Source organism: Gobius niger (genome assembly GCF_951799975.1).
Source record: "Gobius niger genome assembly, chromosome: 18".
NCBI lineage: Eukaryota > Metazoa > Chordata > Actinopteri > Gobiiformes > Gobiidae > Gobius > Gobius niger.
The window spans coordinates 4,148,403-4,162,300 of NC_136869.1; the positions used below are offsets into that span (position 1 = coordinate 4,148,403).

The 13,898-nt window shown below is 43.2% G+C and overlaps 1 protein-coding gene across 2 annotated transcripts in view; it reads right to left on the reverse strand.

The window, feature by feature from the left end:
* LOC306977683 (cadherin-6-like) overlaps window positions 1-13,898 on the reverse strand; it is a 191,573-nt gene that overhangs the window by 21,683 nt on the left and 155,992 nt on the right. For both annotated transcript variants that reach the window (XM_079576096.1, XM_079576097.1), the window contains one exon: window positions 7,003-7,256. In XM_079576096.1, coding sequence (XP_079432222.1) covers window positions 7,003-7,256 — 254 coding nt within the window. The remainder of the gene's footprint in view (window positions 1-7,002; window positions 7,257-13,898) is intronic.

The window sequence follows — 13,898 nt, forward strand, 5'->3', positions numbered from 1 at the left end:
CTTTTATTTGCCTCCACCAGCCGCGAACCCGGCCTCTGTTAGAGACCCGGCCGCTAATGGAATACAGGCCAGTGTTAGAGAATTTACGGTAACTTTGTGGACTCATTACAGCGTCACCTGCCTTCATCCAATCATCTCCAATACCAATAAAGCTTTCCTAGCGCTGCTTTTGTTTCTGTCTCCAGGTTCAAATCCCAATTCTCTATTCTACTCCAACCCCTTGATGAGAAACAGAATGGGACCCCCTTTTCGTCTCTAGGGGAGGGCTAAGGTTTTAGATTGGGCCTGATTCTGATTCAGTTTTAGTAGTTCTGCCAAGTCTTGCAAACCAGTAACCGTAAGTAATCTCCAGTCTCTAAGTCTCCAAACCTGCCTCTGCAAATGCACGCTCTCCCTGTTTCCCTGAAAAGGAACTAATGGTGTCTTTTACACGTGGAACAGTGCATTCACATTGAAATTAAGGCCACATAAACAGGCTGTCAATGGCACTCTCAGCACCTAAGCCTTTTGTTCTCATCTCATTAAGCCAATACATCTTCATTTCGGTTTGCCCTTGTGTCGGTAACGCTCCCCTCAAACCAATTCTGTGGCATTTTCAGGCTCAAGGTTCGTCCCTGAAAGCAGCTTCCCGAAACTCTGCCTCTCCAAACGCGCCGAGCGAAGGCCAAACTGAATTATAGAATCGTCTTTTTGTACTTAGAGATTATCTAATGCTTGAATATGATTAATGCACGATGCTCCTGCGGATTTCTTATGAATAGATTTGCTCTTAAACTGAAGAAAATGGAGAAATTAAGAGTTTTATCGATGGGTTATTCCAGGTTAAATCAACACATTTTGGGATAAAGCTTCTGCTTGATCTCGAGCATCTCGGATTTGGTTCAGACTCGTCCTGATTGTTGTTGATGAACCCAGTGCTGTGATGTTAATAAGTAGGTGTTCATTTTCATTATTCCAAACTTTGACCAGCTCCAACTCCTCCGTACTTTGCTCAAAATGAACATTGTGGAGAAGTGTTGCTGTAAAGTATAGGATTTAATCTTGTGTAATGTTAGAGTTACGGCCTTATGCAGCTTCACAATAAAGACACCATTTCTATCAAACTATCAGAAAACACAGTTCTGTAGGAGAAACAGGCCTTACATAAAGAAAATGTATGTACTGTGATTGGTTAGTCATTAAACTCAAATACTCAAATATCCAAATCACAATAATCAGTCAACCATCAATCACAGAAACGACTTCACCACAAGAAACAGACTTCCTCAATAGCTGTGAGAATTTCACTTTGATGCAGAGGTTACTGGAGGTCAACCTCTTAACCCCTGCCTTAACTTAACCCCTTTTTGTCTATTTCAGCTTTACCCAAATCTAAAAGCGTCCAGAGTAATGCCTCATTCGAAAGCTAAGACCTAGAAAATGGATCTAAGATTTTTCCTTGTGTTGTTGCTGCGTCGTTGTCAATTTAAGTCACATTTTTGGTGCTATTTTTACATCTGTTTTGTCGCCCGTTTTGCTGCATTTTTGTCACTTTTTCATCACTTTTTTGTCGCCTGTTTTTGTCGCTTTTTCATCACTTGTTGACGCCTCTTTTTGTTGCTTTTTCATCACCTTTTTGTCGCATGTTTTAGTTGCTTTTTCGTCCCTTTTTATCGCCTGTTTTGTTGCATTTTTGTCGCCTGTTTTTGTTGCTTTTTCATCACTTGTTGTCGCCTGTTTTGTTGCATTTTTGTTGCCTCTTTTTGTTGCTTTTGTTGTTTTGTTGCATTTTTGCTGCGTTTTTTCCTCCTCATTTCCGTCTGTTTTTTGTCTCTATCTTGTCTCTTACGGTCTCAAACGGAGCACATACGCAGCCTCTCCCACATGTCACATAGCTCCGAAAAAGCTCACGATAGAAGCTACCAAGCTCTTCCACGTGTTCCCTATTTAAATAAAGTTACGTGAAGTGTTTTCATGCGAAGTATATTTACACAGAAATGTAACATGTCGATTTTATAAGCAAATAAAAAGGGGGACTATATTGTGAGGCGTAATGATACGAGGAGTAAAACGTCCGCGCAGTAACTCCTAAAGGTTATTGACGGAAGTGAGCGGGGGAAGTCTTTAGGAGTTACTGCGCGGACGCTGTGCTCCTCGTATCATTACGCCTCACATTATAGTCCCCCTTTTTATTTGCTTATAAAATCGACATGCTACATTTCTGGGTAAATATACTTCGCATGAAAACACTTCACGTAACTTTATTTAAATAGGGAACACGTGGAAGAGCTTGGTAGCTTCTATCGTGAGCTTTTTCGGAGCTATGTGACATGTGGGAGAGGCTGCGTATGTGCTCCGTTTGCGTGACAGAGCGCGCGGACAAAGACCAGACGGGGATATATTAACACGTCTAAAGTGAGGTAAGAACATATCTTAGTATGTAAAAACGGTGGCCTATTCCTTTAAGCTCGTGCATGACGGCACTTTGGACCTGAAGTAACACCTTTCTGAGTGACAGTGCAGGATTTTAGAGGCAGTTGTGGTGAACAGGTCTGAGCTCATTCTACACATTAGGACATGGAGGAAAATACTTAGTTTGAACATTTTTTAAACTCTGTATAGTCCCTTTAAAGAACAAAGCCTCCTGAGTCTTTCACGCTCTCCCTCCACACCAGTTTGTGCCTGAATATCCAGAATATCCTCCAGCCCCAGGTGAGATTTCTGCATTTACGATATTGCTCTAGCCCGAGTGTCTTCCTGCTTTAGTGCTACTTTCTCCTGTTTGACGAGTCCACTTCCTGATCTCTGTTAGTAAAAAAGTTTCCCCCGAGAGTCCGGCGTATGGAAAATAAAGCTGAGCGTCCCCTCTTCCACTTTCACTGCGGCTGCCTCTAAATGCCACAGAGCTACGGTGTCCATGATGGGCCATAAAACGGAATGATATCATATTTGACACCGCAATAAAGCGCTAAAACTTCAACCTTCAAGTGCCAGGTCCCCGCGCGCCTCGTAAAAATGAGAAAGTCGTCAGCTCCGCCTCGCTCCTCCTCGCTGCCGAGAAGCAGAGGAGGCGCTGCTGTTCGCCTCAATCAGACAATGCACATTAATGAAGTCACAAGCACACTTTTAATTTAACACAACTTAATGTCAGGACAATCTCTCTGCAAAGTGTTCATCTATAGTTACTGAATACTGAATATTTGCCTTAAAGTGTATTTTGTTACGTATTCCATTACTTTGTCTAATCTGAGTACTGTATTCTGAATACTCGTTCACTCACTCATTCATTCACATTGATCACACATTGTCGTTATATTTAGTATAAATATGGAGTATAATTACTAAAATGAAGACTATATTGTTGACCCCCTGTTATAAACTCACTTCTCTTGGCCAATGGAGCAGCAGATACAGCATCATGTGACACATCATGTGACACAACGTTTGTATGAACTGTGGCATAAGGCCTTTTAAATCTTTATTTTAGTTTAGATAAAACAGGTCAACAATGAAAGTTATTTCTTCATGATGTGCATTATGGAGCTGAAATGTTTCCTTGATATTTGGAAATATTTTTTTCTTTTTTTAAAATTCAAATATATAATTTCACATGCCGCTAGAGGGGGCTAATCGACCAGCAGAAAGAAAAGTTGCCATGAGCGAGATGTGGAGGTTGCTCTTAGAGAAAAAAAACAACAAAGCTAACTGGCTAAAAGCTAGAGCCACAGCGAGAGGAACGAGTTCACAAAGGAGAGCTTGAAAAACGTGCTGCTGGGAGAGGCTTGTCAACAGTGCAGTGGTCTGTTCTTTATGCTTTAGTTCTGAACTGTTTATGTGACGTTAACATAACAGACACCTGTTCAGCCTGTTGTTCTTTTCTTCATTAGGCATTTTATGGCTGGTGTGTCTTCGGGAGTGAACTCAAACACAACCTGCCATGATTGACGCAGTTGTGAGCTCAATATCAAATGTGCAGCTCAACACATTTACAGTGTAGGACAGTGTTTTATCTTTTGCACATTTTAGATCAGGCTTTCCGAAAAGGAATGGGGGGAAGGAAACACTTATTTAGTCCCACCCCTTTTAAGTTCTCTCTATTCCAGGGGTAGGCAACGTCAGGCCCAGGGGCCAAATCCAGCCCTCAAGCATAGCAACCTTTGGCCCTAAAGATGATTTTGAGAAATAACTTTACACAAATCAGAGGTACTTTAACCCCCGCCTTAACCAAGCACATTTTCATTCACTTTACTCAAATCTAAAAAGCCTCTCAAGTGGAGCTTACAGCCTATAGCAGTAAAGCCTCATTTGAAAGCTAAGATCATCAAAACAGATCTACAATTTTCCCGTTTTTGTCGATCTTTTGATGCTTTATTTTTCCAAGAAGCTTTTTAGATTTGGGGAAAAGGTAAAACTGGAGAAAATGTGTTGGCTTAAGGGGTTAAGTACTGTAAAGATGTGAGAAATACTGTCAATGACTTAACCATTTCCAAACACCAAATGAGGTCATTTATTATGCACAGCACTGGCATTTGTAATCTTTACTTTTGGCTAAAATTGTCAGGTTCGGCCCTTGGTCTTTTTACAATGAAGAAACTCGGCCCTTGACCGAGCAAACTTGCCTAACCCCCTGCTCTATTCATTCATATCCTCCCCTTCATGGACAAAGCACAGACTTTGAAGACTTTGGGATTCTGTAAACTCTGATCATCTCGTATGGTAAGATGGTCTGCCTCAGAGGAGAGAGAGAGTACAGAGAGTTTGAGGAGGTTTGGTGTATTTTTAGTCCCTTCTTTTCACTTTTGACTTTACTTTATCAACTGTAATGTCTGGAGAGCTTAGTCATAGGTTTGGTCTTGTTAACTACTTTTAATTTAGTTTTAGTTCAAGCCAGAATATCACTTTGACTCAAACCTGACGTAATTACGCCTGTTCCCAATGAACTCTTAGATTGAGTCAGTTTTCCATCTGGTCTGATCTTGCTTTTACTTTCGTCCTACATTATCCTCTTTTCCTCCTTGCTCAGCCGCTCTTTCTTCCCCCTCTTTGCATAATTCTCCGCTGAACCTATGGCCCTCTGCGTTAAAAGCTGTATCATCCTCCCAAACCGAGGCCGCCGCTGAAAAACATTTTTATCGACGAATAACAATTTTATGGAGATGGATTTGCGGGACTTTTAAGGACGCCATTACGGGCGATAAAAGCGCAATAAAGCGGCCAAACGATCCAAAACAAGGTGAAAAAGGTTTACTGCGCCGCTTATATTAACGTCCCGGCGTGGGGCGGGGGGGAAAGTTTTCAACTAAATCTGATATTGATGTTTTTTTCTGGCCGTCTAAAAACTCCGGCCAAGCTAAATATCAGCGAAAAACGCTGCTTTGGTTAAAAGAAAGTGCCTGAAATCCAATCTCTGCGCTGTAATCTGCATCCATTGTCCCACAAACAGCCTGTGTTTCATAAACAGTTCAGAAAAGATGAGAGAAATGATTCAGAAACATTTAAGTTGTTGGTGTAACTCATTTGGTTTTGAAAAGGCAGAAGAGATGAGACTCGGTGGAATGAATGGAGCGATCCAAGGACACCGGCCGACTTGTAGAGAATCCCGCTCTTTATTTTCCTGTAATGATGGTTTCAGAGAAGGCAATGGCGCTTTACCTGAGCCGGGGTCAACAGCTGCATCAGCGCTAAGCCACATTCAGAGTGGGAGAATGTAAGGACGCCGGATGTTCATGTGATTCATAATAAAGATGTAGATTTCCCTGCTGTGATATGATGCTCGTGAACAGGTGACTGTATTACTATTGCTGTTATTAAAGTGCTATGCAAACGTTTGGGCTGCCAGGAGAATGGCTTTATTCACTGTATTATAGACGGGAGGAACATCTACTGCAGCCATTCCCAAAGTCCAAGACATCGCGGCCCCCTTATTGTTCCAAAAATCTCCAAGGGCTCCCCAATAATAATAAGTTACTCTATTCGAAAGAATTAGTAATTATTTTACAGCTAAAATTACATGAAAATCATCTACAATAGCTAAATATGGATTTAATGAGGAACATTTGAGCAAATAAATGTATATATCCTTTCAAAATCTGTGTTTTTTCCTCTCCTGGAACCGCCACCTTAGCGTGGTGGAGGGGTTTGAGCACCCGAATGATCCTGGGAGCTCTGTTGTTGGAGGCTAAAGTTTAGTGGTTTTGTATAGCCCAATATAACAACAGAAGTTGCTTCATGCCCCTGGGGTCTCCCATGGCAAACAGGTCCCTGGTGACGGGTCAGACAAAGAGCGGTTCAGAAGCCCCTTATGAGAGACCAACAGGCCCGGTTAATCGTGAGGCCGTCCTCCCGTGGACCCATCACCTGCAAGAGGAGCCATAGGGGCTGGTGCAATGTGATTTTGGGCAGCTCCAACAGCTGCCCCCCACGACCCGGAAACGGACAAGTGGAAGAAAATGGATGGATGGATGGTTTTTCAATGTACATGTTTTGTAAACAAGCTTAGGGGGGGGCCCTGCAGTGGCTCTGAGGCCCCCACTTTGGTACCACTGATCTACTGTATGTCAGTGAGAAGTTTATGCACCGATTCAATACTGGTTAAAAACAACTAAATCACAGTGAATATGGAGCTACTGTAACTCAAGCTCAGAAACGGGAGAATCCAATCGTTCTTTTGATTGCTGTGCATAATGCTGGATGCTAAATAGGGATGGGAATTGATAAGTTTGTGCTTTTAGTGTACACTGTGATTTTGTTTTTGTCTAAGATTCTTCGATGTCACATTGCACCGCGTGGGGATGGTAAAATCCTGAGCTGCTCTCGTCTCCACTGTGCGATTGTTCAAAGAGACAATCGTCGCCATGATCAAAGTTTTTTGCAGCAAATATCCGGCCACAGTTTAGCAGAGGTAAGTGCCACTGCGTGAAAGTGAAAAAGGTGACCGTGTTTCAGATGTTTTAGAGAAGCCTTTTCTAGACAACAAAGAGTAAGTTTGAGATGAAGATAAATAAAAATCCCCGTTCTCCTCACCGCACGGGGCTCCTCTTGTCGTCGGGGTCGGCGGCGCTCACCGACCCGATCACCGTGTTCCTGGGCGCGTCCTCTTTGACCTCCAGGACGTAGTGGCTTCGCTCGAACACCGGGGGCTCGTCCACGTCCTCCACGATCACCTTGACCGACGCCTCGTCCGTGAAGGGCCCGGCCGCCAGGAAGCGCGAGCTCACCAGGCTGTTCTCCACCTGGACGCGCAGGCTGTACTGCCGCTTACGCTCGAAGTCCAGCGGCTGCGGGACGACAGACACGAGAGGGACAAGGGACACAAGGGAACGGGACAGTTAGATGTGCAGATGCCAGAACCGTTTACTTTTCTGTGATTGTCGACTGTCATCATGCTTTATTAGTTTTATTTGCCTGCATTTTTATGCTCTTTCACACATCTGTCTCTCTCTGTGAAGCACTTTGAAAGGCTTTGTGTACTGGTGATGGGTCAGTTGAGTTCGTACAAAGACTGTCTTTTAACCTCTTAGTCCCCGCCTAAACCAAGCACATTTCCCCCTGTTTGACTTTAGCTAAATCTATAAGCTTTTTTAAAAAAGTGTCAAAATAATGAGGAAAATGAGACGAAAAATGAGCACAAAAAAGTGACAAAAACATGACAGAAAAGCCACAAAAGAGCAAAAAAAATGGACAAAAAAGATATAAAATGTGGGAAAAAAGTGACGAAAAAGTGATGGAGGAAACGTGAGGAAAAAAAAATCAGTTTAGATTACTTTTGTAGGTCTAAGCTTTCAAATGAGGGTAAAACAGAAAGAGAAAAAAATTCTCAATAAAGAGACTGGACTAGATTTGTATGCTCACTACTGCCACCTCAGGTCCTACGCGTAACTGCAGCTTCTATATTAAGCATGACGGCACTTCGGACCCGGATAAACCTTTTTGAGGTTGCAGTCCAGGATTTTAGAGGCAGTTGTGGTGAAAGTTCTGGGCTCATTCTACACATTAGGACATGGCTGGAACACGTAGGGGGAGGAAAATACGTCATATTAACATTTTTAAACTCTCTGTAGTCCCTTTAAAGGAACAGGCCACCGTTTTTCCATCCTGAGATATGTTCTTACTTGAGCTTAGACAAGTTGAAGAACTGTGTGCCCTCAGTCATGCAAAACGACCAAAGATGTTGTTAGCATTTGGCCTCTCTATTCCAATAGCTCCAAAGGGGGTGAGGTTAGAGGCGACCACGCTCCTCCACGGGCACAAAGACCAGACAGGTACGTCTAAGCTCGGGTAAGAACATATCTCAGTATGGAAAAACAGTGGCCTGTTCCTTTAAGGTGGGGGTCAAGAGGTTAAGGGGTTAAGAGAACAATGAGAGTCTCACACACGAGTTTTTATTTGACATTTTTAGGTTGTTTCTTTATCGAGCGCCACATGTTTTGGCGCTGCAGTCGCCTCAGAGACAGAGAGTAAAGTGTTGCCTGTGTGCGAGGGAATTTACCACAAAAATCAAGAAGTCTACAGACAGAAGCTAAAACACAAATACTCAAGCTTTTAGCCACTTTTTCGGCCACCTATTTCCAGTTTTATGGTCAGACAGAACTACGCTGGGTTTGTGGAGTAAACTATGTCGCTCTCTGCACGGCCCTGGCCAGCATCCTGCTCTGTAAACACTGGAATTGTGAAAAGCGCCCTCTGTTGGCGGTCTGCAGAGCTACATCTCGTTGGGAGACACGGAAAGAAATGAACCACGGCTTGGTCCGCAGGCGGTTACGTGATCCGAAACACTTCCACTTCCAAAAGGTTGGGACTGGCGTTGAGCCGCTTTGTGTTCCGTTTTACTTCGCCCCCCACTCCACAGCCCGTCCCACACAATTAGCCCTCATTCATCACGCATCAGCACTAATGAACACGCTGCCATTTACGCCTCATCGTTCGGTATTGATTCTGCAATTACCACTGACCTTATTCCCATTCAACCATTCCTTTTTGTAATTTCATCCACGCAAAACACTCAGTAACCTTTTCTAAACACATCGTACAAACTTGCGTATTCAAATTCTGCACAAATGGCTGAATTATTTTGTAATGAATGACCCTCTGAACCGCATATCTTGCTGCTTTTACGTGACATTTTATTCAATATTTTACTTTTTATCTATTCAACTATCAATCTACCAAACTGTATTCAGATTATTCACAAAAGGCCAGAGTAATTTCCACAGCTCATGATCCCGTTGGTTTTACTCACTTTTCATATATTTACTGCACTCTCACTTGACAATGACAAATCTTTTTGTTTTTGTCATTTCAACCATGCAACACCAGATGAAACTCTTTTTAGATTCTTCAGAACTGACCAAAGTTGAGGGTTTTTTTGCTCCGAAATGTCTTTTCAATTTGTCCACCTACCTGACGGATTGTATTCAGATTTTTGATGACAAACCTTTTCAACCGTTAATGTTTGTACTTTTATCCACGTAACGTCATAAAGAAGCAAACAAGTGTTCGATCTGATGGTTATGTGAGGAGTAGGTCTCCATGTTCACCATGTTCCTGCAACTAATGGAACATTTTTAGTGGGCGAGGTACATTTACCGGAACTGGGGAGTGAGAATCCAATGTTTACTTCCTAACACTGGTGTGGGAAACGGGAGACGACATGGATAGTTTTGAGGCACCGCTCGCGGCAGTAAAATACTTCGCTGAAGGATTACAAGGACACGCAAATGGCAAGAAAGTCCTGGCGAGAAACACATGGACGTTTTGAACAAGGATGAAGAGTAAACTGAAGAGCCTGGTGCTACCTGCATGAAAGAGGGACTCCAAGTTTGTAAACCTTAGACCTCTTCATCAAACACTGGGAAACGTCAACCAACATGTTCAATGAAGGTTCTTGGATGGACATCGCCTGTACTGAGCTAAAACAGACGTCAAACAACATGATTTACCGAGTGACAAGGAGGTAAGCTTTTAACGTTAACGGTAACGTTTTCTAACGTAATTTACCAGCGGGAGACGTGTTTTGTATTGGCTGAAAAAGGGGGCGTGGCAGTTCGGCAGCAACACATCTTGTGGAATATGAAATGTCAGAGCCCAGATGAACTTTGTTGTGGAGTATGAGTAGGTCTTTAACCTCCTGGGGGATTCGGCCCTCTCCCTTCGCCCTCACCCTCAAGATAGAATCGGGACTCCCCTTTGGCTCTCGTGAACGTGCAAAATTGCGTAGAAGGGGGAAGGCAAAGGCCCCTCCTGGAATGGCCACCTTAACGTGGTGGAGGGGTTTGAGCACTTGAATGATCCTGGAGCTCTGTTGTCGGGGGTTTCGTGCCCCTGGTAGGGTCTCCCAGGGCAAGCAGGTCCTAGGTGACGGGTCAGACAAAGAGCAGTTCAGAAGCCCCTTATGAGAGACCAACAAGCCCGGGTAGAACCATGAGGCCGGTCTTCTGTGGACCCACCACCTGCAGGAGGAGCCATAGGGAGCTGGTGCAATGTGATATGGGCTCCAACAGCTGCCCCCACGACTCGGCAACGGAAAAGTGGAAGAAGATGGATGGATGGATGGATGGATGGATGGATGGATGGATGGATGGATGGATGGGGAAGGGGCGAAGTGGGAGGAATACAATTGGGCGAGCTTCTGCTTCCCATTTGCAGCATCTTCTCATACCTTTTATCTCTTACGTTTTATTTACTTCATTCTGCATATAGGCTACATCCTTTTTCAGCTTTCACAGGACAAACTAGGAACTTTATTCATCCCACTGTGAGTTAAACACTGCCCGTGTCCTGAGACAACGAGAATATACCGATGGTCTCGCTCTAGTAGGAGGAAAAAGGTTGGGGAGGCACCACTGTTGAGCAAAACATCGCCATCATTACTCTCCAGCCAATGGACGAGTGATTTACTGCCTCAAGTCTGAAGCTGAGGATTTCTCCTGACAGTCCTGACAGAGCCCAAAATGCCAATATATTTAATTCCCTCTGACTCTTTTCAATCACTCAGCTTTCCAATTTCACCAGATAGCGCCTTCACTATTTTGACAACTGTAAATCAAACTTTTCGCAAATGGTCAAAGTTCAAGTCTTTTGGCCCCAAATATCAAAAAATATCCAATTCACTGAGTCCAAAGCAATTTCGCTTCACGTAAAGTCCGGTAACCTCTTTCCTCTAAGAGCTACAGCACTTCTCTTTATTCAAATAAAATACCTGTTTTTTCTGCCCTGAAAATTTCTAGCATGCTTTGCTTCACTGATGGCATTTCTTTTCAGTCATTGGTTTTTGTAATTTCCACTTATATAACCCTTCCTACTGCATCCAAAACATCGGAGCGCACTTTATTCCACTTGTGTACTTTCACTCAATAACCTATCTTTTTATCGTTTTTTGCAATTTCCTCCACATAACACTTCATAACCTTCATGTAGTTTAGCGATAAAAGCTTACAAATCCGATGACATGACCGCCTGCATCGGCAAACGTCGGCGCCTAAACATCCCTCTCCTCGTTTTGGCCGAAATGATTAAAAGCGTGAGCGGCCGGGGTCGAAGCGCCGCCTCTTTGACAGAAATCGGGGTCAGGACTGGCACATTTTCAATCAGCCTCGCTTCATGTTAGTGTCCCCCGTTTCTTTTCTCTTTTTTTTTTTTTTGGGTCACTTTGCTTCCTCTCTCTCTCCATTCGTCGCGGTGATGAAGCCATCCATCACGGCTGTCCGGGCGCGCGCCTCGCCGACGCCGCATCCACTTTGTTTTTTTGGGGTGAAATGAAAAGATCAGCGGCGAAGATTAAGCGAAAACATCCAACAATGTCAATAAAACATGGCACTGTCCACACTGTGCTGCCGATATGATGGTCTTATGATGCTCAGTTAAGGCTTTAGACGCCTCAGACTTGGCCTTTTATCATAGCCCAAACAAACGGCGAGACACTTCAGGTGAACGGAGGAAATATATATCAATTTGAAACTTTTCTGGTAAATATTATGTACATTTCCTCTATATTTATGCAGTCATGTACCGCAAAAGTTTCAAATTGATGTCTATTTTTTCCCCTGTTCACCTTAAGTGACTCACCGTTGGTTTGAAAATGTGTCTGAAATGTGCTTTTATATTTAAAAATGAAATAGAGTGTGAATAGAGTCAGCTCTGAAAAGGTTGAGTTCATGACACTCAAGAGTAATGTTTCCCAGCCAGGGGTACTGGGACCAAGCAGGGGTTACTTAAACTATTTCAGAATGAGAAAAAAAACATTAACATTATTTTGACAGGAAAAGTGATAGTTTGCAGTAACATGTGTAATTTGGGGATCCTTTTCCGGTTTATATCGAGCATAACTTGTCTTTTTACTGACAAACCGCTCTTTTAAATGATTTCCACTTTCTAAATAAACTGTAGCACACTTGAGGTAGGGGGTACATAAGGGGCATTGGGTTGCCTTGAGTACAAAATGCGCGGTATAAGTAGAGTTTGGGAAATTCCACAGTTGCCATGGAGATCTGCCATCTTTGCAGCTGTTAGCATACATTTCCATAGACTAACATGGGCTAAAACAGTATAAAAATGGGAGAAAAAAGCTGTGGAACAACTCCGTTAGCTGCTGAGGTACTGCTGGTAAATACATCTAACTCACTGTGGTTTCCAAGTGTTTTAATGTGAACAATAACTCCAGTATTTTGACTTTTAAAATCTCCATTAGTTTACAATTGCTGCTAATCCCATAGTGCTTAGTGATATTATGTCACATTCCCAAACTCTATAAACATATCTTGCTTTGCCATAAGACCAAAAAGGTTGGGAGCCACTGCTCTAGATGACACTAAAGCTGGTGTTCCACATAGTGCAACACGGCCGCGCACGCCACGATCTACGTGCACGTATAGACTCTACCCGTACAGATCGTACATTAAAAGTTTAAGCCGCGATGAGAACAAATATGGACAAATGCTGCCTTCTGGTGGGACTTATGGAATCATTCAGAGGTGCCAAGCTGTATTAAAATAGAAATGAAACCACTAAATACATATATGAAGGTAAGCTACATGCAAACGTTATGCTAACACCAGCTAAAGTTGCACTAACAGCGGCTAAATGCTAATATCGGTACAATCCCCTTTTAGAACAGCCGTATGATGTTGTGAAATATTAAATCCTGCGTGTTAATCGTGAGGACTGTCCACTCTCTCGTTACCAATCAGAGGCCAGAGTCTGTTCACGTCACATCAGACACGGGTCAGCGCTTTGGCCACAGCCAGAAGCCGCTCCCAAAACCTATACCTGGTCCAGTTTCTGGCCTTTGTTATGGACAAAGCAGGTGAAAGAGCCACTCGGCTGATACGCTCCTGCATGTGGAAAGACACCTTTAATACGGCCCTTAGACCAGTTTAAGGTGGCCCTCGAGCTCCTTGTTGAATTAGCACACATTTAATAATTTGACACAATTACAGTGTGAGCCTGAGCTGCATTAATCTTCCAAGTCTAAATTAAGGTGTTGGACACAGTTACAAACTCTCTTAAATGCACCCAGTTGAATGTTTCTTTGCATTGACCACGATATCTGGCCCTTAATGTTGTATAAACTTCAATATGTGCATCACCAAGAAAATGAAATGACACAACTCAATGGGAGACAGTTCTGGAAAGAAATACCCAAACGTTTCCCCTGATCATTTTTTGGAAGTGATTGGATTCACAAACCTGCCACATTCATCTTATGACTTAAAGTCCTCCATTTTGAAGATCGTCTCCACCTTTGGACACCTTTGCGAGACAGTCATGTGACCTTAGTTCATATGTGCTGAGAGAGAAGACGCATTAGATAATGTATTGTTTCCAGGTGAACCTTTATATGTTAGCTGGTCAATAACCTGAAATTCTCCCCTTACAGTCCAGGCATTGTCCCCGTTTGGCCTTGCCTCAGTCCTGATTTCGCC